The sequence below is a fragment of the Musa acuminata genome, chromosome BXJ2-4 (assembly GCF_036884655.1).
Source record: "Musa acuminata AAA Group cultivar baxijiao chromosome BXJ2-4, Cavendish_Baxijiao_AAA, whole genome shotgun sequence".
NCBI classification, from domain to species: domain Eukaryota; kingdom Viridiplantae; phylum Streptophyta; class Magnoliopsida; order Zingiberales; family Musaceae; genus Musa; species Musa acuminata.
The window spans coordinates 36,604,356-36,629,378 of NC_088341.1; the positions used below are offsets into that span (position 1 = coordinate 36,604,356).

At 40.6% G+C, this 25,023-nt stretch overlaps 6 protein-coding genes across 6 annotated transcripts; 4 read left to right on the top strand and 2 right to left on the bottom strand.

The window, feature by feature from the left end:
* The first annotated feature begins 759 nt into the window (after positions 1-759).
* On the top strand, positions 760-2,020 carry LOC135608775 (aspartyl protease family protein 1-like). Its single transcript, XM_065101815.1, has 5 exons — positions 760-815; positions 897-1,020; positions 1,461-1,688; positions 1,788-1,923; positions 1,998-2,020. Exons 1-5 carry the CDS (start codon positions 760-762, stop codon positions 2,018-2,020), a joined length of 567 nt encoding a protein of 188 aa, XP_064957887.1.
* On the top strand, positions 1,773-4,367 carry LOC135610620 (aspartyl protease family protein 1-like). The gene is made up of 7 exons (XM_065105370.1): positions 1,773-1,923; positions 1,998-2,133; positions 2,214-2,231; positions 2,545-2,605; positions 2,727-2,798; positions 2,880-2,992; positions 4,229-4,367. The coding sequence occupies exons 2-7, from the start codon at positions 2,053-2,055 to the stop codon at positions 4,241-4,243; spliced, it is 360 nt and encodes a 119-aa protein (XP_064961442.1). The 5' UTR covers positions 1,773-1,923; positions 1,998-2,052; the 3' UTR covers positions 4,244-4,367.
* LOC135610619 (uncharacterized) lies at positions 4,251-8,509 on the top strand. The gene is made up of 9 exons (XM_065105368.1): positions 4,251-4,395; positions 4,775-4,897; positions 6,076-6,156; positions 6,315-6,403; positions 6,548-6,622; positions 7,548-7,609; positions 7,691-7,759; positions 7,874-8,065; positions 8,222-8,509. Exons 2-9 carry the CDS (start codon positions 4,775-4,777, stop codon positions 8,308-8,310), a joined length of 780 nt encoding a protein of 259 aa, XP_064961440.1. The 5' UTR covers positions 4,251-4,395; the 3' UTR covers positions 8,311-8,509.
* A 595-nt stretch (positions 8,510-9,104) lies between these two features.
* On the bottom strand, positions 9,105-10,648 carry LOC135609173 (putative UPF0496 protein 2). The gene is made up of 2 exons (XM_065102267.1): positions 10,457-10,648; positions 9,105-10,384 (listed from the first exon to the last, which is right to left on the bottom strand). The coding sequence occupies exons 1-2, from the start codon at positions 10,536-10,538 to the stop codon at positions 9,219-9,221; spliced, it is 1,248 nt and encodes a 415-aa protein (XP_064958339.1). The 5' UTR covers positions 10,539-10,648; the 3' UTR covers positions 9,105-9,218.
* A 2,070-nt stretch (positions 10,649-12,718) lies between these two features.
* Positions 12,719-14,918, bottom strand: LOC103979503 (transcription factor ABORTED MICROSPORES-like). Its single transcript, XM_018827789.2, has 4 exons — positions 14,744-14,918; positions 13,774-14,670; positions 13,163-13,690; positions 12,719-13,085 (listed from the first exon to the last, which is right to left on the bottom strand). Exons 2-4 carry the CDS (start codon positions 14,332-14,334, stop codon positions 12,930-12,932), a joined length of 1,245 nt encoding a protein of 414 aa, XP_018683334.2. The 5' UTR covers positions 14,335-14,670; positions 14,744-14,918; the 3' UTR covers positions 12,719-12,929.
* Positions 14,919-17,814: 2,896 nt separating this feature from the next.
* On the top strand, positions 17,815-24,834 carry LOC135582363 (la-related protein 1B-like). Its single transcript, XM_065105371.1, has 6 exons — positions 17,815-18,537; positions 18,635-19,208; positions 19,291-19,456; positions 19,539-19,629; positions 23,839-23,910; positions 24,167-24,834. Exons 1-6 carry the CDS (start codon positions 18,130-18,132, stop codon positions 24,452-24,454), a joined length of 1,599 nt encoding a protein of 532 aa, XP_064961443.1. The 5' UTR covers positions 17,815-18,129; the 3' UTR covers positions 24,455-24,834.
* Positions 24,835-25,023: the final 189 nt, after the last annotated feature.

A 25,023-nucleotide genomic window follows, 5' to 3' on the forward strand; every position in this document is an offset into this window, starting at 1 on the left:
CGAAAACAGCACCAGAGGAACTCTTTTATTATGGGTTCTTATGATCATTACTCACATGACCAGATACAATAACGATACAACTAACTCAACAATATAATATTATAATATTATCTATATCATGCTGAGGCGTTAGGTGTGTGATACTCGAGTGTCATCCACGTAATCGTAAGGCATCGATTACACGATATCGATGTGTCGATATATGTTTTAGATATCGTTGAAGTTTTTTTAATTAAAATAATTTGAAAGATTTACTATTACTTTATATATATATATATATATACACGTATTATTATATTAAGTTTTGTATAATTGACATTTCATTGGGTAATAAATTACATCATCACATTATCTTTCTGTAGCTTAAATTTGGCCCCTTCCAATTCAAACTCGAAAGAAGTCAAACGTCAACTGCCGCCCTCTCCAACGGCTGTAAAAGCCTCCCAAGCCTCCTTGCTTCGATCTCTGTTTCCCTTCCCTCCCTCATCCGCCTCTTCTCGTTCTCATGACTTCCGCCGGTGGCCCCAGCGGACAGCTTCGCCGCTTCTGCCTCCTTATCGCACCCCTCCTCGCCCCGGTGTGCTCGGACACCGCCGGGATGGGCTTCGAGTTCCACCGCCGGTTCTCCGACCGCGTGCGGTGGGCGGAGTCCCGCGCCATCCCCGGCGACTGGTGGCCCCAGAAGGGCACTGCGGAGTACTACGCCGCCCTCGCTCGCCACGACCGTCCCCTTCGCGGCCGCCTCCTAGGCTGACGGCGATGCCACCTACTTGCTCAGCTCCCTGGGATTGCAAGCCCTCCCCTCCCCCTCTAGGGTTTATGGATTTGGGGTTTCAAAGTTGGAATCTTTAATGGTGATTGCATGTTTCTTCTTATATTGTTTGGATCGGAATCAGCTTGCCTTATGCTTTCCTCAAGCTGGGGACTCCGAATGTGACGTTCTTGGTGGCGTTGGACACCGGCAGTGATCTCTTCTGGGTGGCCTGTGATTGCCACCAGTGCGCCGTCGCCAAATTCGATGTAAGTCTACTGATTCCAATCCTTTCAAGCTCGAATCTTTTATGGGATATGGTTAATTGCTAGTCATATCTGTAAACACAGTTCTTCTCTTGGATTAAGTGTTTGTTCTTCTTGCTGTGTGACTTCTTTCGATTGAGACCGAGAATGTTGCCCTGATATCTAAATCATTCGGTCTTATTTGAATAACCTAAATTCTCTTCTCTAGATTTTTTGTGGGTTGACTTGATTAGAGGCAGACATGAATGAGATATCATACTTCAAATCATACATTGGTGTTTCTACCATTCGCATTAGCCTGCTTGATGCGTTTTGTTCTTCAGTGTTCTATGTACTCTTCTCTGACGATGACAAGATTAGTCTGTCCGCCTATGGCTCGCTTATTTGGTGTATTTGTTTATCTTGATGCCTATGTTTCATGTTATGAACTCAAACTGCAACAGAACTTCGAGTTCGACATATATAGCACCAGTAATTCATCAACAAGCCAAAAGATCACCTGCAATAACAGCTTATGCGACAACCAAAATGCATGCACTGCAGAAACCAGCAGTTGCCCTAACATTGTCCAATACTTATCTGCTAATACTTCAACTTCTGGAGTCTTAGTTGAGGATGTACCGTACCTGATGACAGAGGATGAGACTCCTCGAATTGTTGAAGCACCAATCGTGTTTGGGTATGTTGCCTTCAATTACTACAATCATCTTAGGCTTGAATGGTAATCGATTGATTGCCGGTATAATTCTGCGGATGTGGAGATAAAACAGGCTGGTGCATTTCTAGATGGTCCAGCTCAATCCTTCTCCATGTGCTTTGGAGATGATGGTCTTGGTAGAATCAACATTGGAGACAAAGGCAGCTGGGATCAACAAGAAGCTGCATTCATCATCAACAAAGCACACAGTAAGTGCATCTGGATTTGCATTTTTCAGCAGATCATGTTCATCTAATTTTCTCTTGCATATTGTTTTTTGCAGCCCATCTTTCAAAATCAACATAACTGGAATTGCAGTAGGGAATAAATCTACCCACATGGTGTTCGATGCTCCTGTCGATTCTGGTACCTCTTTCACAGCCTTGGAGGATCCAATCTATAAATACATTGCAAAGAGTGTAAGCACCTAACAAGATTCTGATACCCAAATTCTGATTATATAGTAATTAATTATCTTTGTCTCTTTTCATTTCTACAGTTCAATGCACAAGCACAGGTAAAAAGATACAAAACAGATCCAGATTCTACTTTTAAGTATTGTTATGAACTGAGGTAAATTATATCTACAGAAAGACAAATGCATATTCACATTGAATCATAAGTATATCATCTAATGATATACAATACATGCTGCAGCCTCAACCAAACCTCAATTTTGCTACCTGAAATAAATCTCACAACACATGGTGGGAGTGTCTTTCCTGTTAGTGATCCAATTATCATCTTTCATGGGGATGTAATTTTGTAAAGATATCATCTATGTTCATTCTAATGGCGTGTGCTACTGTATCTTCTTATGTGTAACGCAGACAAATCAATCTATATATTGCCTGGCCATTGTGAAGATTTCTGGAATCAGTATACTCCGGCGTAAGCTTTCACATACACTACAAGAAAATTGCCTGCTGCTGTGGAACTTTTTGTTCCAGTACTACTAAGCTTATGTTTCACAAAGAATCCGACATGAGCTTCGTGGATGTACCCTTTGCAGAGAATTTTCTGATGGGACTTCACGTCGTCTTCGACCGAGAGAGGCTCATTTTGGGGTGGAAGAACTCCGACTGTAAGTGTGCTCCCACTAGTCATTTCGTCAAACACGACTTGTGAAGAAAATTTGACTGACATAGGGCTTGTGACGGCTCAGGCTACGCTGCTGAGAACTCCACCGGCTCTTCCCCGCCCCTTGCGCCTGCTCCTTCGCCTAGTGGTTGCACGCGGGAGACGCAGGCAAGGGGAAGTACTGCTCAGGTTCCAGTGGTAAGCCCTCTTCGCCATTGATCTCACAAACACACACACACCCACTCTCCCTTATTTTCTGATGATGATGTGATGTTTTCTTGGTGTAATACTAAGCCTTGTGATATCCAATAAATTGCATATGAACTGGCTGTCAAAAAAATAAATTTAGAATAAATAAGTACAAAATGTTTATGTAAATATCAAATTATGCAAGGCAGAAACTTGAAAGACTATACTTTCTACATATCAACTCCTAGAAATATATCATGATATTTCAGGATTTAAGTCAAACACTCTTAGATCCAACCTATAATGGGAGAACTCACAGTGCCAATGAAAAAGCCAAATACTTGACATTCAAGTTCTGAGGATGCTAAAATAATTGGACTTCAAATTCCCATGCCATTAAATGCCTTAATAGGTCTTTGATTTGATTGTATGTCTCATGTATCTGTTTCAATGTTACATTTTCCTTGGATTCTGGTCTTTGATTCACCTTTGGATGTTTGATGATCAAGTCTTCAATAATTTTTTAGTACAAGCAAATGAATTCAATTAATTATCTACTCTCATCATGAAATTGTTATAGTTCAAATGATGGAATTGCATTAACAATTCAAAAAGAAAAGTCTCCTAAATCACTAAATCTCAAAACTTTCTATTAATTTTGCCTTCTACAAAACATTTTTATATGGGCCTACTTGTTGGTTCCATGGTTGAAAGAAAAAGGTTGGGAAAAATATTTTTCATCAAACATAAATATAAATAATTCAAAATTACAACAAAAAAAATCAAAACCATTTTCCTTTCTGTGTCATGTTTTATATATGTATGAAAATATATTTTTGGAAAAAAAATACCTATAGAAATATTTTGTTTTTTCCTTAAAATCTACAAATTAGTTTTTTATTTTATTTTATTTTAATTTCCTGAAAAGAAAAAGATCTTTCTCCAAACATCATCCGCTAGAATATTTTTCTCTTTTTGTTTGTTAGCCTTAAATGGATAAATATTTTTTTTATTTTTTATTTCATGACCATATAAATCAACAATTTTGACTAATCCACCAATAGACTGTCATCAAGACAGTCACATAAAATAATGTAGTGGATAAACATTGTAGGGGATAAGGATGGACGTGTGGCATCCTCCCAATACACGCCGATTCATCGTATCGCCCTCGATCTCCGTACATCACGATCATCCAACGGCGGTCGTCTCTTTGTCCTTGATGGTAATTAATGTGCTGTTCAGGGGCTTTCTTCTTGATTCGAGGACGAACCCTAACCCGGAAGGTGACCCGTTCGCCCGCTCTCACCCGGATTGGTATATGAGGAGGAGCGGTCGCAGTTGGAGCCTTCTTCAGGGCGGAAAAGAAGTATACGAGCCGTAGAGGGCGAGGAGTGGGAGCGATATCCAAGGTAGGAGACTGCGGAAATCCCTCTCAATCTTGTTTCTTCGTCGTTTCTGGTTCTCTTCGTCGCTTGATTCATTCCTCGCTGCTCTCTGAACAGTAAAAATTCGATTTTTTCCTCGTTTTCTTCGCTATAATCTTGCCTTTTTTTTGTTTCAATCTTTCCAAGATGGTTTCTTGAGTTGATTTCTGTGGCTTTGCTCCGTTTAATTTGGTTCTCTTGGTTTCCGTTCGCTGTAATTGGCTTTCTTTTTTCCTGTTTTATCGCAGGCGTCTTTGTTTCCTTTGTTTTTTTTTTTTTTGACAGTAGTCTGAGGTTTTAGGGTGATTGACTAATTTGTGTTGCCCAAAATTTGATCGTTTTGGTTCTTTTGATGGATGGGAAGATGGATCGGTACCAGAGGGTGGAGAAGCCGAGGGAGGAAACCCCGATCAATGAGAACGAGATACGTATCACGACTCAGGGGAGGATGCGCAACTACATCACCTATGCCACCAGCTTGTTTCAGGTATATGCCATATGTTGAATCTTATAGCTTGGTCTCAGGTTCTCTGTCATTCTTAAGATCTGTTTATGAATTCGTGTGGCGAACAAAGTTATGGTATTAAACTAGTGACATTTATTGTTGGATGCTAGTTATTAACGTGGAATTGGAAAGTTAGGGTTTTTCTTCTAACCGCATCATCGTTTTCCTATGTTAATCAGAGGACAGTACTTCATAAATGAACTATCCTTGCGTTTTTCCTTTTTCAAGGATGTGTACATGTAAGAGTAGTAATGTGATAAATGGTAATGCAAATAAGCACCACATCAGTACACCATCGGCTGATTATGTACAAATATTCTTGGCATTATGTTGGTATATATGATATTCAAGTTTACTTAGTGGAGGTGTTTAAAATGCAACATAATTATTACCTAGACAACTCAGACAATAAATGGTAGTTCAAAAGGTTGAAACCTCTTTGATGAAGCATGTAGACAAAAAGAATTCTATCTGTTGTCTCTATTGAGACATCCGATTGGTTAGTGCATTGTTGCACAAGTGATAGGTCTTAGGTTCGAGTCCATGAGTGAGCGTCATTTATGCAATTTAATGTTATGAATATTTCTTTCAATTAAAAAAGAATTTATCTGCTGTTGCAGCTGATGTAGTTTAGACTTCTTCTGTAGGCTCCCGTCAAAAGTATTGATAGAGTCAATATAATATGTCTCATCCTTATAACTAGAGTCTAGGGTGGTTGATTATTTCCGCGACTTGGACCCTGATTATCTAGATCTAGAAGGAGCAACCTTACTGATGCATTATGGTATTGTTTGTAGATAAATCGATAAATAATATACTGGATTGGATTTTTGATTTTATGTATTCAGGTTTTTCTTATGTTCTTGTAGAGGTTCATTGGTTTTATCACTCATTAACCTTGTAGAGGACATTTGCTGTCTATAATGATGAAATTGATGGACGAACTAATCTGAGGTCAATAATAGAAGGGATTTGTAATGAGATATTTGTGAACATTTGACTTATGATATGAGGATCGGAGGCCACTCATAATCGCTATGTTTGTTTAGAAGTATACAAGTAGTACTTATCGTGACTGTTTTTTTGTTGTATTTGTGTGTCTAAAGTTTCACAGGTGTCTTTTTTCGGTACAACTAACATGTTTATGCAATATTCTATAGGAAAAAGGTTCAAATGAAATTGTCTTGAAGGCAATGGGTAGAGCCATCAATAAGACTGTTATGATTGTGGAACTGATCAAGGTATTCTCTATATCTATTCTATTCTCCTCTTAAGTTCTTAAGAATTAATCTTATTAACCACATCAAGTTACTTTGATTATGCTGATTTTTCTACCATAAAACAAAACTAAATGTAAGAAATTTTTGCACTCATGTATTTTACTTATAATGATGAACAGAGAAGGATAGTTGGTCTTCATCAAAATACTGCTATTGGATCTACTGACATAACCGATACATGGGAACCATTGGAGGAAGGCCTACTTCCGTAAGAAGACATCTTTCTTTTTCTTTTGATTCGGAGAGTCTGGTACAACATTGTCATGCCTAACTTGCAAAGCTGGATATGTTTTCCCATGTGTGGAGCTTTGAAAATTTCCCTTATTTTGTATCTCTCAATTATTATTTTCAGGCTTGAGACTACTAGGCATGTCTCTGTGATCAGTATAACCTTGTCAAAGAAAGAATTGGACACATCAGCTGTTGGGTTAGTACAAGACCTCCTTATAATTTGTATAATCTGAAAATTGATGATTAAAGTTAGAGAACATTATATTTTCTGATTCATGACTTTAAATTATAGCACCACAGACAAGTTATTGCATGTATCTTCTTCCTCTGTATTGGAGCTTTATTTTGGAATCAAATAGTTGTGATTTTTCTTGTCTCTTATTGGTTTTCCTCCGTACCATGTGGCCTTGAATTTTGATTTATATAGACATTTCTTAGGTTCGGTTTCTGAACTTGGCATGTGTGTAGATTTTGTTTTTTCAAACCTTTATACCGAACAAGTGAGTGGAGTGAAATGATAAGAATCGTCTTAAATTTGGGAAATTTTTGTCTTAGTATTTGAATGTTATAATTTACCTTTTAGGCATGTTTATTTTGTCATGTTTGGGCCTGTGTTCATTTTTTTTTTGTTTTAATTTTTTTGTCATTCTGGTAAGTTATAAATGACAAAATCTGAGGCAAGAAACTTCAGTTGATAATACTGGTGTCACTCTTTTAGAATAACTTGGTCATCTGTAGTAATCTACTGGTCTTTGTTGAGGTTACCGAAGCCAAAATGGTCCATTTTCAAGATTGGATTTTCTTTCCAAAACCTTTGGTTCGTTGTGCATTTCTTTTTCACTTACCCTGCATCATTGCTCATTAAGACATTTGAACCTGATGGTCTATACATTTTGTGCATGTTGACTCATCATCAACCTTGTTATCAGTAGTTTGGTACCAATTATGCTCCCATTACCTTTGCTTCACTGGAGATATTCATTTAAGCAACAGGTAGAAATCAGAATGTGCATTCATGAATCAGTAGTGGAATAATTCTGTGTTTTTTCTTTTCCTTCTTAAGGTTTCCTTACTGACTGTACTTGGTTTTAGAATCATATTGACTCGGCATCCTTCTTTAGGTATCAACCCCCCTTGCCCAAAGATCAGGTGAAACCCTTGGCTGAATTTGACTACGAAGAAGGTAAATTATAAGCAGCAAAAGATCAAATGCATTTAAGTGCTTTGATGAAATGTTTTTCTGACATCTTATTTGCAAATATAGAGGGCTCACCTACTGGTCGAGGTAGAGGCCGTGGTCGCCGTGGTGGCCGTGGCAGGGGAAGGGCTCGTGGTAAGCATCTGATGTATCTCTTTTCAATCTTTTGTATATGGAATGCATATATTTTTGGGTAGGTTCATTCTGGACGATGCAACTATTAAGGGTTTGGTTGTGTTGTACATTTAGGAAATGGTACAACAGACTATGGTGATGGAGACTGGGATAGCAGGGCTCATGGGTATGGCAGAGGTGGCTATTCCCGTGGCAGAGGTCGGGGTTTTCGTGGACGTGGCAGGGGTGGCTACGGTGACCAGCCTGACTATCAGCAGGAAGCCAGTGGCTATGATGACGAGTCTCCTATACCTGCCCGTGGTAGAGGTTAGTTTCCATAAGATTATAAGCATTTAGTTAACGGCAAATTCTTGTGAAGACTACCTTAATGAATATAAACCCAGTTTTAGACCTTTTTTTGCATTTAGCTGTGTCTTTGATAGTTAAAGCAAGTCCATATCCTATGAACTTAAATCGTTGCAGGTCGTGGTCGTGCTAGAGGCCAAACTCGAGGAAGGGGCCGTAATTCTAGACCAAACGATCTGGTCCAAGCTGATGCTTTCGGTGCGTAAATTAGATCGATCTCATGTGCAAGAGTTCTGCTTTGTGATTTGATGGATGCCTGCTCTCAAGAGTTTATCGTTCGTGGTGATGGATCATCAATCAATGTATCTCAATGATTCTAAAAATTTTTAGGCAGCTATTTGTTTCTTCCATATAAGAAAACTAATTGTAGGACCTAATTAATAGAGCAGTACATTCTTTTATTTATTTGAGAGTGTGATAATTACTTAACCATGATTTCCTATCTCTCTCTCTCTCTCTCTCTCTCTCTCTCTCTCTCTCTCTCTCTAATATAATTCTATCTTGTGAGATCTTATTTTTTCTTAATCACAGTGACAATTTCCAAAAGTTGAGTGTTGGCAGCTATGTGCAATGGATATGCTCAAATAGAATTATCTTGGAAATGCTGTTTCTTTTGGTATATGAAGTAGATATTTTGTGTCAGGTTTTACTACTTTATGGTGAATGAAGCATTGAAAGATATGTCCATTCTGCTACTGATCATATTCCACAACAATTAAGAACAGCCTTTTCTCTCTTAAGATCCATTTCTGCTGTGATCATAATTTGTTCTCTAAATTCTTGTTGATGATCTTTTTTAAGGTATATGATCTGTTTGATAGACTTATATCCTCTTAGAGATGAACCTTTAATATCTTGATCTTTAATATCTTCAATCAAGAAGATTATGATCTCCAATTTATTATTTTTATTTTTATGTATTTATTTTTTTGGGGGATAGATATTGTCTTATAATATATACAAAATGTTTCTAAATTAATCAAATTTATTCGATAAAAAAATAAAATAAATTGGATATGCATCATATACAATAATCATCATTCTGGTCTCTCTCAAATGAAGAAAATAAACCTCCGTTGAGAACTAAGCAATGTTGTAATGGAAACCGAAGGAATCAAGCCATTGCCTTGGCCGCTACAGCACCACCTTCCATCACCTCCTGCGCCACCATACTTCTGCTCCTGTTGATGGTGATCAGGCACAAGTAGACATGCTCCTCCAGCTCTTCCAGCTGCTCTTCCACCCGCGCCGCCCCGCCCTCCACCTCCCTGGCCACCTCCCTCGCGAGCTGCAGCTCCCTGCCCCTTAATGCCATCCTCGCCATCTCCCGCTCGTGCTCCACCTCGTCGTGCGCCCGCCGCACCGTTCGGCTTATCGTGTCGAAGTCCCTCCCCACGATGTACGCCCCCTTGGCGGCGGCGCCCACCTGCGCGCCCAGCCGCTCCAGGTGCCTCGCTCTCGCCGCCCTCCCCCGCCTCATGGCCGCCCACGGCCGCGTCGTCATCACCATCGGAGCTGCCGCCGCCACGACCCCGATCCCGATCACCGTGTGCGCCGCGATCGCCAGTGCGGCCGCCACGGCGATGCTGCATGCGCTGACGACTACGATTCTGGCGGCCTTCTTGGTTAGCCGGATGAGTCGCACCATTCTGAGGGTTCTCCGGTGGGCTTTCGTCAGCTGCTGCATCAGAGTTCTATACTGGGATTGCACAGAGTAAAACCGGGCAAGATTTGCCGAGCAGAGTGGGTTCTCCAGCCGAAGGAGAGAAGCGAGATGGTCGACGTCGGCGCAACAATCATTATCATCGAAGCAAGCAGATGATACCTTGGCGAGAAGATGGCGGATCGAACGGTGGTGCTCTCTAGCGCGGCTGAGGGAAGCCAAGAGCTTCGCGCATGCATCACAGGCCTGGAAGGTGACATCAAAGTACTCGAGGAGGAGGGAATGGGCTCGGAGGTGGGCGCTGCGGCCATGAACGGTGGCCATCGCTGCGACAAGGGATTCTTGACTGGGTTCAAGAAGGTTGGCGTATGAGACATGAGAAGAGTCGGTACATGGGCTTGTATCAAGATGACTCGCCTCCTTCCTATCCTCGTCGCCATCGTCACCGTCCTCCGAGGACGAGGCGATAGATGAGACAGTCCGCTGGGGCTGTACTCGATGGACTCTGGACCACATGTCAAGGAAAGACTTGGTTCTGAGAGTCTTCTCGTACTCCTCGTTGACGTTTAACGGGGTGGAAGAACCGTCAGTGTTGCTCGCCATGAACAGATCTTCTCCTGTAGTTACCGAAGGAGCTTCAGTGTTACTACTCCATAACGAGGAAGTCTTAGCTACGTGATGTTACTCACCAGTTGCTAACGAGTTGCAGGATTTGGATGATGAAGAAGGCATCAACTTCCACCACATAGTCATGTCTTCTCTATCGGTCATGCAGCGAGTTCAAAGCTTCAAAGCATCAGCTGCGCTGCTGTATATATACTGCAAGAAGGAGAGGAGGATGGAGAAGGGCAGGCACGAAGGAGGCAGTTGCTTTAAAGGCAAGGGAGAGGGGGGGAGAGAAGGGGAGGCGGCAACGAGGCCACGGCGCCACAAAACTGAAGCCGCGGCACACGTAAGAGAGCTGGCCATCTCCTCCGCCACGCGCCTCCATCTCACTCTCTTCTTCCTCGCCTTCCCTTCCATCCCCTCCTCTTCTTTCCTCACCAAGCAAAGCAAGTCCTGTCTGTAGCATTCACAGACACGTAGCTTCTGCCAAGGAAGTCACAGTCAATTTAGTGGCTCCTCGTTCTTCACGTAACCATCATGTGGTCAACGGAACCCTAAAATTAATGGTACTTGACGCAGTTTACGACATGACAATATATTGCATTTGTTGCAGAAAATAATAGAAACTTCGATGAAATCTGATCTAAAAATCATTCTTTACACTAATATATATATATATATATATATTAGGGTAAAATAATACTAAATTATTATATATATATATATATTTTAGTTTTTTAGAAAAAGATAAGTGACGAAGACACGAATCGATCGAAAGATCTTATTATTAATATTTAAAAATTTTATCAACTAAATTAATTAATATTTAAAAAAATTATGAGATAAAAGAATTTATTAGACGAAATTTCGAACATTCCACCTCACCTTTGGTAGCCTATAAAAATGCTGCATTCAAACCTAACAATTTTCTAGCCAAATATTTACCAAGAGTTAATGATTGAAATGTTAATAAAATACTGCCATAATAATAAAATCATGCCATTGATTATTGCAAATCTGTAAGTAATAAATACTGCAACACTATGCTGTCATATTATTTTTATTGTTGTAAGAGAAGGAAGACTGTCTTGTATTGATTTCATGATCATTAGTTGTAATTAATGATTGCAGAGGCAGATGATTGAAGGAGAATAGGGATCACAAGCTTTAGGGAAGATGACAAATTGGCTTTGATTGGAATGGAGTGCACATAAGTAGCCACACATCATTTCATGAATCCCGGCAACAATTATATACGTGAATGAATGAATGAGCTTCGCAGAGAATTTGGCAATATTGGGGCCCAAATCATTGGCTTGTTGGTGACTTACTTGGTTCATCCAATTTCCATTGCTCAAGAAAAGGATTTCGTGCGATGGCCGGCAAGTAAACAGAAGACTCGGAATACATGCAATATGATCTGATAACAAGTGGCTGATGATATTTGGGAGTTTGCTTTAGTGATGATTACGATAAATATCAACTCGTAAACTTATCGAACTCATATGCAATGGTATCATGTCATTGCAACTAAATGATAGTGATTCACAGAGCTTCTACTTTACGTACGTCCGTCTCAACGTGAAATGGTATTGGGCGAAAAATGTTTTGAGATCGTCGATTCGGAGTTATGTCGAACCCTGCAAAATTGTGTTCGACATTTCTCATAAAACTTCTTCGAAACTTAAGTTAATGTTTAAGTCGCATAATACACTACGATGTGATCGTGTTATGAATCTTTATTATTGTAAGATTCAATATCATTGAGCTTGCGATCGTGGTTTAGTATTGAAAATGATTATGCATCTTTATTGTTATGGGATGCGATCGTGTTATGCGAAATCCAAAAAATATGATATGATCATAAACACGTTCCAAAAGTGATAATATATTTCTCGATAAGACATTGATCATGTGGTAGTGAGGTATTGATAATTAGACACTAAGGTGTTCATCATAAGATACTCAAATATCATTCATATGATAAAGTGTTGACTGCTCCACTGCTTATTATACTCATTACTATTCTTAGCTTTCATAATGTCCTATCTCTCTCTCTCTCTCTCTCTCTCTCTCTCTCTCTCTCTATATATATATATATATATATATATATATATATATCATTCCATAACCAAAAAGAGTGGAGATGAATGAGTATGGAAACCCATATTAATGGTCATACTATCCAAGTTTTAGGAATACAGGGGGCAATCTTCCCAAGAAAAATCACAGTAACTCATTCATAGATCACTTAAACATGCATGCACTGACTTCTACATCACCAAAGATTCTTCCTAATCTGTAACCAAATCAAAGAAGATATGATGGCCTAAAAGACACCCCACCTTCCACACACCAAAAGCTGCTCCACAACTTCCAATGTTCCAACCCGTCAACGAATCTTTGTACCACCATACAAGAATCTTTCGATCACCGTCCACAGAGAACATGTTTTATGGGTCGATCTTATTTATCGAGAGCATACGAGGATTAATAACATGGTAGATGAGCTGAAACCATACTTATCGTGGAGTAGCACACCGCTGTGTTGCCGAGCTATGCTTGGTGGTGAAGGTAACGAAGGTGATGATGGAAGCCGAGCTGCTGCTGCTCCACTGCTTGTGCAAGCCCTGACCACCCTTGCGGTTCTCGCGTCACCTCCAGCAATGAGTCCCTCACTCGATCTGCTTCCACCACTTGGGCATCTCTTCTCTGCAAATGGATCGTCCATGGATTTAAGTAAGCTCGATTTACATGAGATTTTAGCCTGAGAGTTCGATCGTATCCACCTCGACTCTGAAGACGTTCAAGACTAGGCTTTCGTATGAGGTGACACTGGCGTCGGTCACTTCCAGTCCCAGGGAGCTCATCGCCTCCATCAGCCTCGCGAACCCTCCTTGCTTGTGCTCGCACAGCACCTTTACGAAGAACTCGTTCGCCTCCAGTTGCCTCACCTCCACCTGTGGCTGCTCATTTGCATCTAGATGCAGTAAGGAGGGCTTTCTTGCGTTGCGGCGGTAGAACATGTAAAGATGATCGATCACCTCCATCTGCTGACCCTTGTCGGATGATGGCTTGTTATCGTCGGCTGCGGCGACCGTCCTCGGATTGTTCCCGGAATCGTCGTGATCCGTCCACCCATTTGCGATCGGGACATCCATTTGGCTGTTGCTGTTGTGGAGGTTGCTTCCGATCTGCTTGTCGTGGCCGGCGTCCTCCTGATTCGTCTCCTCCAGCTCGTCCTGCAGATCCTTCACTTGCTTCTGCAAATCCATCACGTACTCGATGGCGTCTCCTAGTATCGAAGCCCTGTCCATCTACCCATCGCCAACATTTCTGTCATTAGCATCGTTCGACGAAGTAAGGCTTATGATCCTTCGGCTAGAAGATGATTCACAACCTTTGTGATCTTTGGAACCAGCGCGCGCAGAGCAAAGAGCCGATCGTTGAGCTTCTTCCTCCTCTTCCGCTCCGCGAAGAGGTTCTTCGAGCAGTGTTGCTTACCGGACCTCCTCGCCGGCCGGTGCTCCTCGTCGTCGTCGCTGCCGTCCGAGCCCGACTCGGTTCGGGCGCTGCCTTCCATCTTCAGCGACTCCTTACCGTGGCCAACCATCTCCCCAAAATTGTGATACGCCGGTGCGTCGTCCGGGATGCCATCGTCGACCATAGACTCCGACAGCGGAGGTGGAGGATTGCCGCAATGGAAGAAGTTCCTGGTAGAGCCATCGTGGAGGATGTCGTCATCCATCGTCCTGTCGAACAAGTTCGACTGGGTGGCGTAGAGATCCCAAGGAAGAGCTTGAGCGCCTGTGGCGACTAACTGCGGGGCAAGCCATGGCTGGGAATCATCCCCACCACCACCGCCACCACCACCACCACCAGCACTCGGGTATCCACCGTTATCAGCCATGGGCATATCGATGGAGCGGTCGTAGGAGTTCGAGGTGCACTGAGACATCATGAATTCTACGGTGTGCAAGATCTGCCTCTGTCAGTGCATGACATGCAAATCTTATTTAAGTCTATTTAGAACATAAAAGAGTGTTCCTCAAAGAAGGAAAACAACTTGGTCATTCGGATGGTGTGTGTGAGCTCTCAGTGGATTGATCGAGGAGGAAGTTAGGAAACACTTTACGTGCTTTGAAACCAAGACATTTGTTCTAGCTCTCACTCTACTCTGCAAGTCCGATTACCACAGGCTAGGAGAAGCAGAGGGTAAAGGCAAATCGCATGGAAGAAGTGATCAAGAGAAATGAAACCTTGGGAGCAGTAACAGCAGGAAAGCCTCCTCCGTTCACTGCAACAACAGCCATTCCACGCTCAAGAACTTGGGACATATGAGTGACAGATGATAGCTCAGCAGATCATACCTCAAGCTAGAAAGCCTCTTGGATTAATTGTTAGAGAGATATCCCATGCCAGAACATGTAATTTCTCTGGGAACAACTTCGAAACCAGCTACAAGCATAGGAGGGAGGATATGGATGTCAGTGAGGGAGGAGAGGCAATAAATCTCAAAAGCAAAGTTGTAGTTGTGGTAGCAGAAGTAGTAATCCATGCGAGAGAACAGTCAGGGGAATCCTACACACTTACTTGTAGAACTCTTCCTCCTTCTTTATGGCCTCTTTGACTGTACTGAGAATGTAGAGAGATAGTGATAGAAAGGTACGAGAACATGCAAGGAAGAAGCGAATCATCTGATAGCTATAGGTAACTGCAGCATCCTTTGGGGGACAAGAATGGATGCATGTCATACCACACCATGTGGCCTCTGAATTAGACTTAGACTTCTTTCCCCAGTAGTTATAGAGAAGTAGAAAACACTTGATTCCATGTGGCCTTGGAGACCTTCTAAGGTCGATTGCACTGCTATTGAAGTGTGAATAGCCTGTAGTGATTAGAGAAGAAACTAATATTACTATTTTTAGAATGATAATGGCAAGATTTTCTACTCAGATATTCTCATCATATATATTATATACATATATATTATATTGTATTGTATTATTTTGCCGTGCATGCCAAAAGAACTCGATTACATTTATCCTTCTTTTGCTCACTGGTTTTGGGACTGCGTGGGAAACGCCGTCACATTGGCCATGGCTACTGAACTGACAGAAGCTGAACTCACTTGCCATTGCTGCTCCTGAAGGAGCTCGAAGCCTTCACTGCCACGGCCAGCGCTCCGGCGAACGGGCCCACCCAGAAGATCCATTGCACCACCGCAACTCAAATCACATGAACAAGCTGAGTACTAATGCTAAAAGCAAACCAAGTGCGGCCTACGAGTTCTGCGGACAATTCACGTGATCACGCCATGCCTTGCGCTGGTCGTACAGTACCGCCGCTCCGAGACTCCTCGCCGGGTTGATCCCCGTCCCCAGGTGGACGGTGAACACCGCGAACCCGATCGGCAGTGGCGCCATGACCTGCACCGCATGCAGCTCCGAAGCGTTTGTGGGAACACACTCGTGGAGGAGATGCAGTGTGGCGATTGGTGCAGACCGGGACGTGGGAGCAACCATGACCTGCGCTTGGGGTCGGTGGCCGAGAAGACAGTGTAAACGAGCACGAAGGTGCCGATGATCTCGGCACCGAGAGCGGTGCCCTGGGAGCAACCTGCGGCCACTTGGTTGGCTCTGCCGCCGAGGGAGTTGTAGGGGTGATTCATGATCCCCTTGATGATTCCGACGCCGCAGATAGCTCCCATGCACTGCAACACCACGTCAAGCACCGTGCGCAGAAGCGAGATCTTCCGCCCCAGCAGCAGCCCGAACGAGACCGCAGGATTGATATGCTCACCTGGAATAAGTCGCATCCATGAGTCGCCTTGAGATCAAAGGAGAAGAAATCATATGCGTGAGAGAGAGAGAGAGAGAGAGAGAGAGAGAGAGAGAGAGAGAGAGCGGACGGTGCAGTAGGCGAGGATGGCGCCGCCGAAGGCCCTGGCGGGGCCCGGTAGAAGGACCATCGGCGAAGCTCGTGGAAGCCGAGCAGAGGCGCCGGTGGCGGGTCTTAGTAGTCCACCGGTGGCCGCTCTGCCTCTGCCGTTCTTCCCCAAGGAGTGGTAGCTTGAGATTTATAGTGCAGGGAGGGATTAAAATGGCATTATACGATGCTCATACAAGCTTTGGATAAGATTGTTTTTGGCCCGCAAGGATTGAGCCCCGACAATGTTCAAGTTCCCGAGGTGATGGAGCTGTGCCCATCTGAGCAAGAAAGCGTCGAGTGGACTTGATTCATGTTATTTATATCGAACAAGAAATCATGTTCTTATAGAATACATATACAAAGCTGGAAGAAGTAATCTTCCATTGAGATGAAGTCTTGTTCTGTCTGCGGACCATTGAGGATCCGCTTCAGTCATTGTTTTATTTCGGACCATGCAATTATCATCTCAGTCGTCCATGTCCACTATGATAAGGGCCAGCACGACGATCGCTGCTTAAAATCGTATCGATTTACGTGCATGCGATCCACAGAGAAGACGCCACGTCACGACACGTAGCGGTTGTAAGCACACCATCCTCACCCCCCACCGCAGATTGTTGTCTCATCCAACGGCTCGTGATGGTTCCTACGTCCAAGAAAGATTGATCGAACGGATATATATATATATATATATATATATATATATATACATGAAACTACTTTGAGATCAAATTTAGTTGTAGGATTCTAATTCCTATTTCCATAGACTTATAAACGAATATTATATTTTAATCCATATAATAAAATATCTTTCTTATTTTATTCATATTTTTATTTTAATTTAATAAGACTATGCATTGATTGGTAGGTGATTTTATGTATATACACACACACACTAATTGAGTGAATAAAATAAGAAAAAAATATAAATTTTAAATCCAAAAAATGGTCGAATAGTTTGCATCTTTTAATTCATTATTTAGTGAATCTTTTACTGATTTTTTACCTATGTTTTTTACAGTTATATATATATGTATAATACATATATATATATATATGTATAATACATATATATATATATGTATAATACATATATATATATATATAATACATATATATATATGTATTATATATATATATATGTATTATATATATATATATATGTATTATATATATATATATGTATTATATATATATATATATATATATATATATATATATATATATATATATATATATATATATATATATATATATATATATATATATATATATATATATATATATATATATATATATATATGTGTGTGTGTGTGTGTGTGTGTGTGTGTGTGTGTGTATATATATTTTAAATTTAGAATTTATCACAAAATAATTAAATAGGGGATGAAAGGCAAAGAGGGAAAACGGACAAATGGGTTTGGTGGTGGAGACGATAACGTTAATTCAAGGGATTGTAATCCGACTCCACTGCCTTTGTTACTGCCGACTTAGCAGATCCAATAAATAAAGACCCTTCTTTCGCAGGCAGTTTTAACCCTCGCCTCCGCGCACGCTCTCACCGTCGCAGAGAGAGAGAGAGAGAGAGAGAGAGAGAGACGGGAAGGTTTCCCTTCGCCCGCCGATCTCTCATCTGATCTCTTGTAATCTTTGGAGAACTCGCACCGCATTCCATCGATCTTCCCTTCCATCTCGTCACTCTTTGTCGAGATCAAATCTTGATTCAGCTTTTTCTTCTTGTATTCTCTCTCTCTCGCTCGTTCTTTTGAGAGATCGCTTCTTGATCGCCGTTGGCGGCGCAACCCTAACCCTAGAATCGACGATCATGACAACGGCCTTCGATCCCTCCACCCCCGCGTCCGCCGCAACCGTCAGACGAACCCCTGCCCTCTCCTGGAGCCGCGTCGTTTGTGGTGAGCCCCGAGCCGCCGCCCCTTCCACCTCTGACCCCGCCGACCGCCCTCCGACTCCTGGCACTGCTGCCGAGACCGTTGTCGCCGGCCGAACGTCTCCCTCGCCGCCGCTGGAGGGCGCGGAGCGTGTAAACGACGGCAATGCGGCCGGACGGAGGCCGGGTTGGAACGTCCCAGCGAATGGGGCGAGCGAGGGGGATTCCGTGATGAGCGTCGGCTCCTGGCCCGCGCTCTCAGAGTTGGCCATGGCCTTCCCCAGGTCATCCTCCTCCTCGCAACACTCCAACGTCCCCGCGGATGGATCGAACGGCGATCCAGTGGTAAGTCAAGTCGTTTTCATGGATCTTACTGCTAGTCGCAACACGCAAGAAAACTTTGATGTTTATTGTGGTGTTGTTCTTGTTTGCATCCTGGTAGGGGTCTGTGATCGTAACTCCGCCGCCGATGGCAAATTCTAACGATCCTAACCCACGTTCTAGCCCGTGTCGGCCGAATTCCACACCTAGTTCAATGGATACGAGCAGCACTAGCAGTGCTTCATCGACCAATAGTGCACCCGTGTCACCTCAACCAACCCCCACCTTGGAGGAGGCCTTTCCCGTTGGTATGGAAGTAGGCTGGGAACCTTATTCCAGGGATCACAATAGGGTCAATAACACATGGGATCGCAATCGAGGCAGTGGTTTCGCACCACAGCACCATAGCGGCAGTGACCGCCATGGGGGATACAATAGAAACCGGCAGCGAAATAATGGTGGTGGGGGATTCCATCATGGAAACCATGGAAGAAGACAGGATCATGAGTGGGGAGGCTATGACTGGAATGCTTCTCAAGGTTTTAATGGTAGAGATCCACATATGACTACCCCACTGGTTCCTCAGTGGGGCTATTCACGGCCGTTCCTTCAGCAATCCCCATATACTCCAGTTCCATTCATTGGCATTCCTCCGCATGTCCAGCCCTTTGTAGGTGGTCCCATGGGCTTCCCGGGTAAGTAATCTTGTCATGGATTTTATGATTTGCCTTCATCATCTATGTTCCATAATTTTGGCCTTTGTGCTCTTTTTTTCAGATGTTCGTTCTGTCTATTATGTTGCGCCAGTGCCACCTTTTGATCCAATGGGAAATGTGCCATCAGTTTCTCATCAACCACCAACTGCAGCACGTCCTACTGTGTTTTTATCCCCATTGGATCATACGCGTAATATGTTAATGAGGCAAATTGAGTACTATTTCAGGTATTATATGGTTGTTATACAGGTAATCTGTTAAGGTTTGATTTTGTTAGTTCATTCTGTATCTTTTTTTGTTCTTTTGCAGTCGTGAAAATTTGTGCAAGGATTCATTCTTGAGGGTGCATATGGATGACCAGGGCTGGATTCCTGTCTCCTTGATTGCATCCTTCAATCGAGTGAGTAGTTTATGGTTACTTCTCTGATAACCTTCCCTAGTCTTAAATTGACTTCTATTATCCTTTCGCTCTATTTTGATACAAGTAGAGAAGTTGCATTATGTTTGAAAAATGTTTCAATATATATTATATATATGATTATTATGATTTATTTAACGTAGCAGAAATCATTTATGATACGGTTATTATGATTTTTATAATATAGTAGAAATCATTTGTGATTTTCTTTTTCTCCTTTATACTACTGGAGTAACATTGACCCTTTCCATCGGAGGAGTCTTATGCACCGGGTACACCCTATGGATATTTATGATCGTTTTGTATTTGATTTGCACTCTTGTGCTTACAAACTAAATCAACATTTTCTCCATTTTTATGAAAACAATTATCAATATCTATTTAATAAAACTATAATATAATTATATGGAAGCTTAATTTCTCATTGCCAGCATATGATGTGGATTGTTGTGCCATATTGCATGGTGCACCTCAGTATGTTACTTCTAGTTTGTGCTTGATGATGTTGAGAATCAATTTAATTTCTCCCCAGAAGTTCACTTTGGACATGCATTTAAAATATGTTTTAAATATATAGCTATAAATTTTGTTTATGTGGAAATAGTTCATTCATTAATTTCAATGAGAATACCAACTACTGAAGATAAAATTAGGAACTAATTTCTTTGATATATTGAGCAATATACTTTGGATGTTCGTCATTTGAGAATGTTTGTTTATGCTGTTCATATTGTCCATACATAGTATTTTGATCTAAGATTAGATTATTTCGTGTTTCATTAATAGCATATTTGATTCATAGAGCCAAGGTTCAAAATATGAAATAAAAAAATGTTTTCACTACTCTACCACCATTTTAAAATGATTCTATTTGAATATTTGAGATGTTTCTCACATTTGATGATATTACAACAAGAACAACAACAGAGTCGTAAGTCTCAACTATATGGGGTTGACACATGAAACCTCTATCGCCATTGAGATATGTGAAAAGTGAAATAAGTTAAGACCAATGTTCATGAGACCAAACGTAGTTTTGCCTTGGCTGTTAATGACCTAACACAATCTTTCACCTTTTTCATCCGAGCTTGGGACCGGCATTGCCAGTGTTACCTTGGATGATGTTATGTTGGTTAATTATTTTTAGATTCAATTCTATGTTTTATTGTGTTGTTAATATCATGGCCTCAAATACTGATATGTACTAATTTGGGCAAAAATGGTCAATATTATTATTTTTAAATATTTTCTGGGTGATATTGAACTGATATATTAATACCATGGTTAACATTAATGTTAAAATATAGTTCTATATTTGTTAGGGTTTATTTAATCAGCACATACAGCTGCAGTGGTATATGGAAACCTTGTACTTGTTGAAATGGCCAATACAGATTATCAGATCAAGAAAGGACTAGTATGGAACCATATAGTGCAGTGATGGTTGTGATATATATGTATATATGTATATATGTATATATGTATATATGTATATATGTATGTATATATATATTGGTTGTTACTGGGCAGTATGGATCATGCACTGTTACCACACCGAGTGCGTAGATTATTGAAATTGGTATAGGACCAAGATTTAAAACCTTATTACAAACATTGAATAATTATTAATAGTCTGTTAATAAAGGTTTCATCACAAGATATTTGTGGTTTTATTTTAAATAATTGTCTATTATTTTAATGTACTAATTACCTAATATTAGGAAATAATCCAGTTAGATTGTCTGATGTCACGATGCCACATAAGACTTAATGCCAAAAACTATGACATAAGTGGTGGAACAATGTGTTTGAGAACCATCAGATGGCATTGCGGGCATGGAGCAAAATTGTGTTTGTAAGCCTTAGATTATTTGTCCTGATTACTGATTGCTCAAGACATCATCAGGCCTTTTGCATCATCACATTCCTGTAAAACCGAAAACCTTATTAGTCCATTTCCTGCCAGGAAATATTGCTTATGGACAGCTTATTATTTGTTTCCTGATCTTTCCGATAAACATTCGTTCTGCATCTGAATGCTACTCAATTAACCACTAAAATAGGTAAATACTTTAAGAAAACAAGGTTTGATCCCTATGTATTGCATGCTTTGGCTTCAGAGGAGTAAGTTTATATATGTTACTAAGTCAGCATGCAACATGTAGAGATGCAAGGGAATAGTTAGTTATATTATTTGTACGTGACCTAAAGCTAAGTGGTATGCAGCTGTGATATGCTTGATCTCATTATGCTAACTTGTGATCTAAACCACTTGAACTACCTTAAACTGATTTTATTGTTTGATATTGAAGAGGTAAGACAATCAGTTGTGCATCCATAGAGTGTACATGGATTTGGCATTCTTGTGGTGGCCATGTGATCCTTTTCTCTTGTGTTTCACTCATTAGTTTAAGTTTTTTTAGGAGTTATCATTAGTTATTAATATTAGCTCAACTTTTAAGGATTGAATTATTAAAATTTAGTGAACAATTTTCTGATTTTTGGTAAATTTGATCATTTCAATAATTGTGGTTGTTTCACTTGAAGTTTCAATGGATTTTAATCTATATTAATTAGGATGATGATTTTAGTTAATAGTGTTCACTTTTTATGGAATCAATTTAATAGAACCTATTTTGTTTTTGTGATATGGCAATTTCTAGTTTCAACAAAGGTATACTTGAAATTCTAAGTGGTCAAATGTACTTTAGAAGAAAAGCAAAACTTCAAGGTAGATTTGGATTTGGACTAGTCAATTCTAATGTGTAATACCCCCGATTAGTCCCACATCGGAAGTGGGGAACATTAAGATTAGCTTATAAGGGTCTGTCGAGTGTAACTACTATCAACTTCAGCTTAAGCATTTTGACAAATGGTTTAGATTAAATGAAGTTGATGGGCTAGTTAGCTTATTAGGCTCGAGTCGTGACATTTGGTATCAGAGCGACCTAGTATTTGGGCATGGTGAGGGGGTGCGAGTAGGAAAGGACTACCCGTGGATGGAGTCGGAGGACTCGTCACGATGTGGAGCCATCACCAAGCTATGCCTCATATGCACCATGCTAAGGTTTGATCTAGGCTATGCTGGGTCTTGATGAAGACATCAAACCCTTGAATGAGAAAAAGTATAACACCCCAATTAGTCCCACATCGGAAGTGGACAAGACTAAGATTGACTTATAAGCATATGATGAATGTACTACTATTAGCTTTAGTTTAAGTATTTTGACCAGTGATTTAGGTCAATTCAGATCTTACTAAAAGAAGACTGCTGACTAGGAAAGATAGCAGACAGAAAGAAAGAGTTACACAGATGTGTGAATGTGACCAATTAAGCTAGGGAATTTTGCTGTTTTGGGGGGTCCTCTAATTGGGCTTCTTGTTTGACTTTTCAGCATTGTTATTAGGAAGAAAACAATGAATTGAATTGAGTTCGGTTCAGTGGAGAGCTTTATATCATTCATTATGTTCTCTCTCTAGATCTCTCTTATGTATCCCTCGGCTTGGTAATTTATATTACAACATGTGTCACTGAGACATGTTGCTCCTGTGGTGGCCCTCCATTACAGTGAGCCTGGAAATTACATCACGTGACAAAAGCTGTGACTTTTATCATTTCTCCTCCCTTTTGCTTGTTTCTGGTAGTTGTTTCTCTTTTTTAGCTTATGTATCTGTTATGATGGGAGCTGAGTGAATACTTCAAGATGTTTTCTTTCTGGAAATGCTGGGGATAATTTTTCAAATATATGCTAGCAAATGCCATCCTCTTTTTCACTATGCAGTTATCTTAGACAAACCAAAGGTTAATTTCTTTTTATGTATCCCATCTAAATTTTTTTTCTTCAGTTAATTCAAATGAAAAGGAGTAACCACAGAAGGTGTAACATTCAGTGATCTATTTATGTTTCTTGGATGCTTATTCCTGCAGCAGTTTCAGTGAATACCTCTATTTGTATATTTTGTTTGCATCTGAATTCTTGTTTTTGCTATATGCCTTGCAGCAATTTTGGTCTGCTGTTATCATGTGGAAAGTGTCTTTGTTGTTAGTGGCATTGATATTAATATCAATGTTATATTAATGTTTTATTGATGTGGTTCTAACTTTACTAAAGTTATGGCTGTTATGCAATTATGTTTTGAATGGTCTCATTTCTGGATTCTTTTTCCTTTTTTGGTTGTTGTTGTATGCAGGTTAGGCAATTATCAAGTAGCATACCATTTATATTGGATTCGATCCGAGGCTCATTGGTTGTGGAAGTACAGGTAGTAATTACAGCTGTTTTAGCTTTTAGCTTTGATTTCAAATGTCAGAACAGTCTTTATTGAACTTTCTTGACTGTGATATCGCAAACCTCCCCCAAGGTCGGCAAGTTTTGTGCCATTAGTTAGACTTGATTTATGCAAATCTTTTATCTGTCATGACACTGTTATATTCTTACAGAGAGAGTTTATTGGCATTTGGATGAGTATCTTTTAAGTTAAGAAGCCAGAATTTCTTCCTTGGTGTGATCTGGTGCAGGATGAAAGAGTCAGAAGACGCAGCGATTGGATGGATTGGATTCTTCCTCGAGCGCAGGGGCAAAATGGTGTTGTTGCTTCTCCACTTGAGTCTCCAGCAACATCTGCCCACGACCAAAGTCTTGGATTGGACGAGGGTCCATCTTACCGAAACAACACGATGGGCCAGTCAGGCGCTGAGACAGTACTTGGTAGTAGCTCAGTTGACCGGCTGCGGGATGGAGGTCCAGTAGAGAGCCAAATGGGGGAGGTTGAGGCTACTCAGAATCAGAATGATCCAAGTGTGTGAAAATTTTTTTGATTTGGGAGAATGTGGGCATTCATTGTGAATTGGAGAGCAGTGGCGGGACTTATGGTAATGATCCTTTGGTTTGAGATTTTTGGTACACTCAAAGGGGAAAAAAAAATAAAAATTAAAAAAAATTAAAAAATTAAAAAGAAAACATTAAAAAAATCTAAAAGGACAAATTTAGATGGAATAGGTACATGGAATTTTTTATTTTTATTTTTTTTGTCGATGGTGTTTGTTGGATAAATAATTCAGTTTAGAGTCGTCAGAACTTTTGTTTAGAATTTGTGGACAGATGGATATGTGTATATATATCCAGGAATTTTGAATAATGAAAATGAGGTAGTTTAGTGATAAAATTTTTTTTCATTTATTATCATGTTTAAGTAGCATTATTATGTAAATTATGTTTTATATTTTCCCTAACAGATGCCTGTTGTTTATATATGAGAGAACGGATGGATAGATGATAGCCAAAGAATTCAGATTTGTAATTGAGATTGGTCGCAATTTTGTTTTCTTCTTTTCCTATAACGATAAATCCAACTTCGCAATCGTTTTTTTGTATC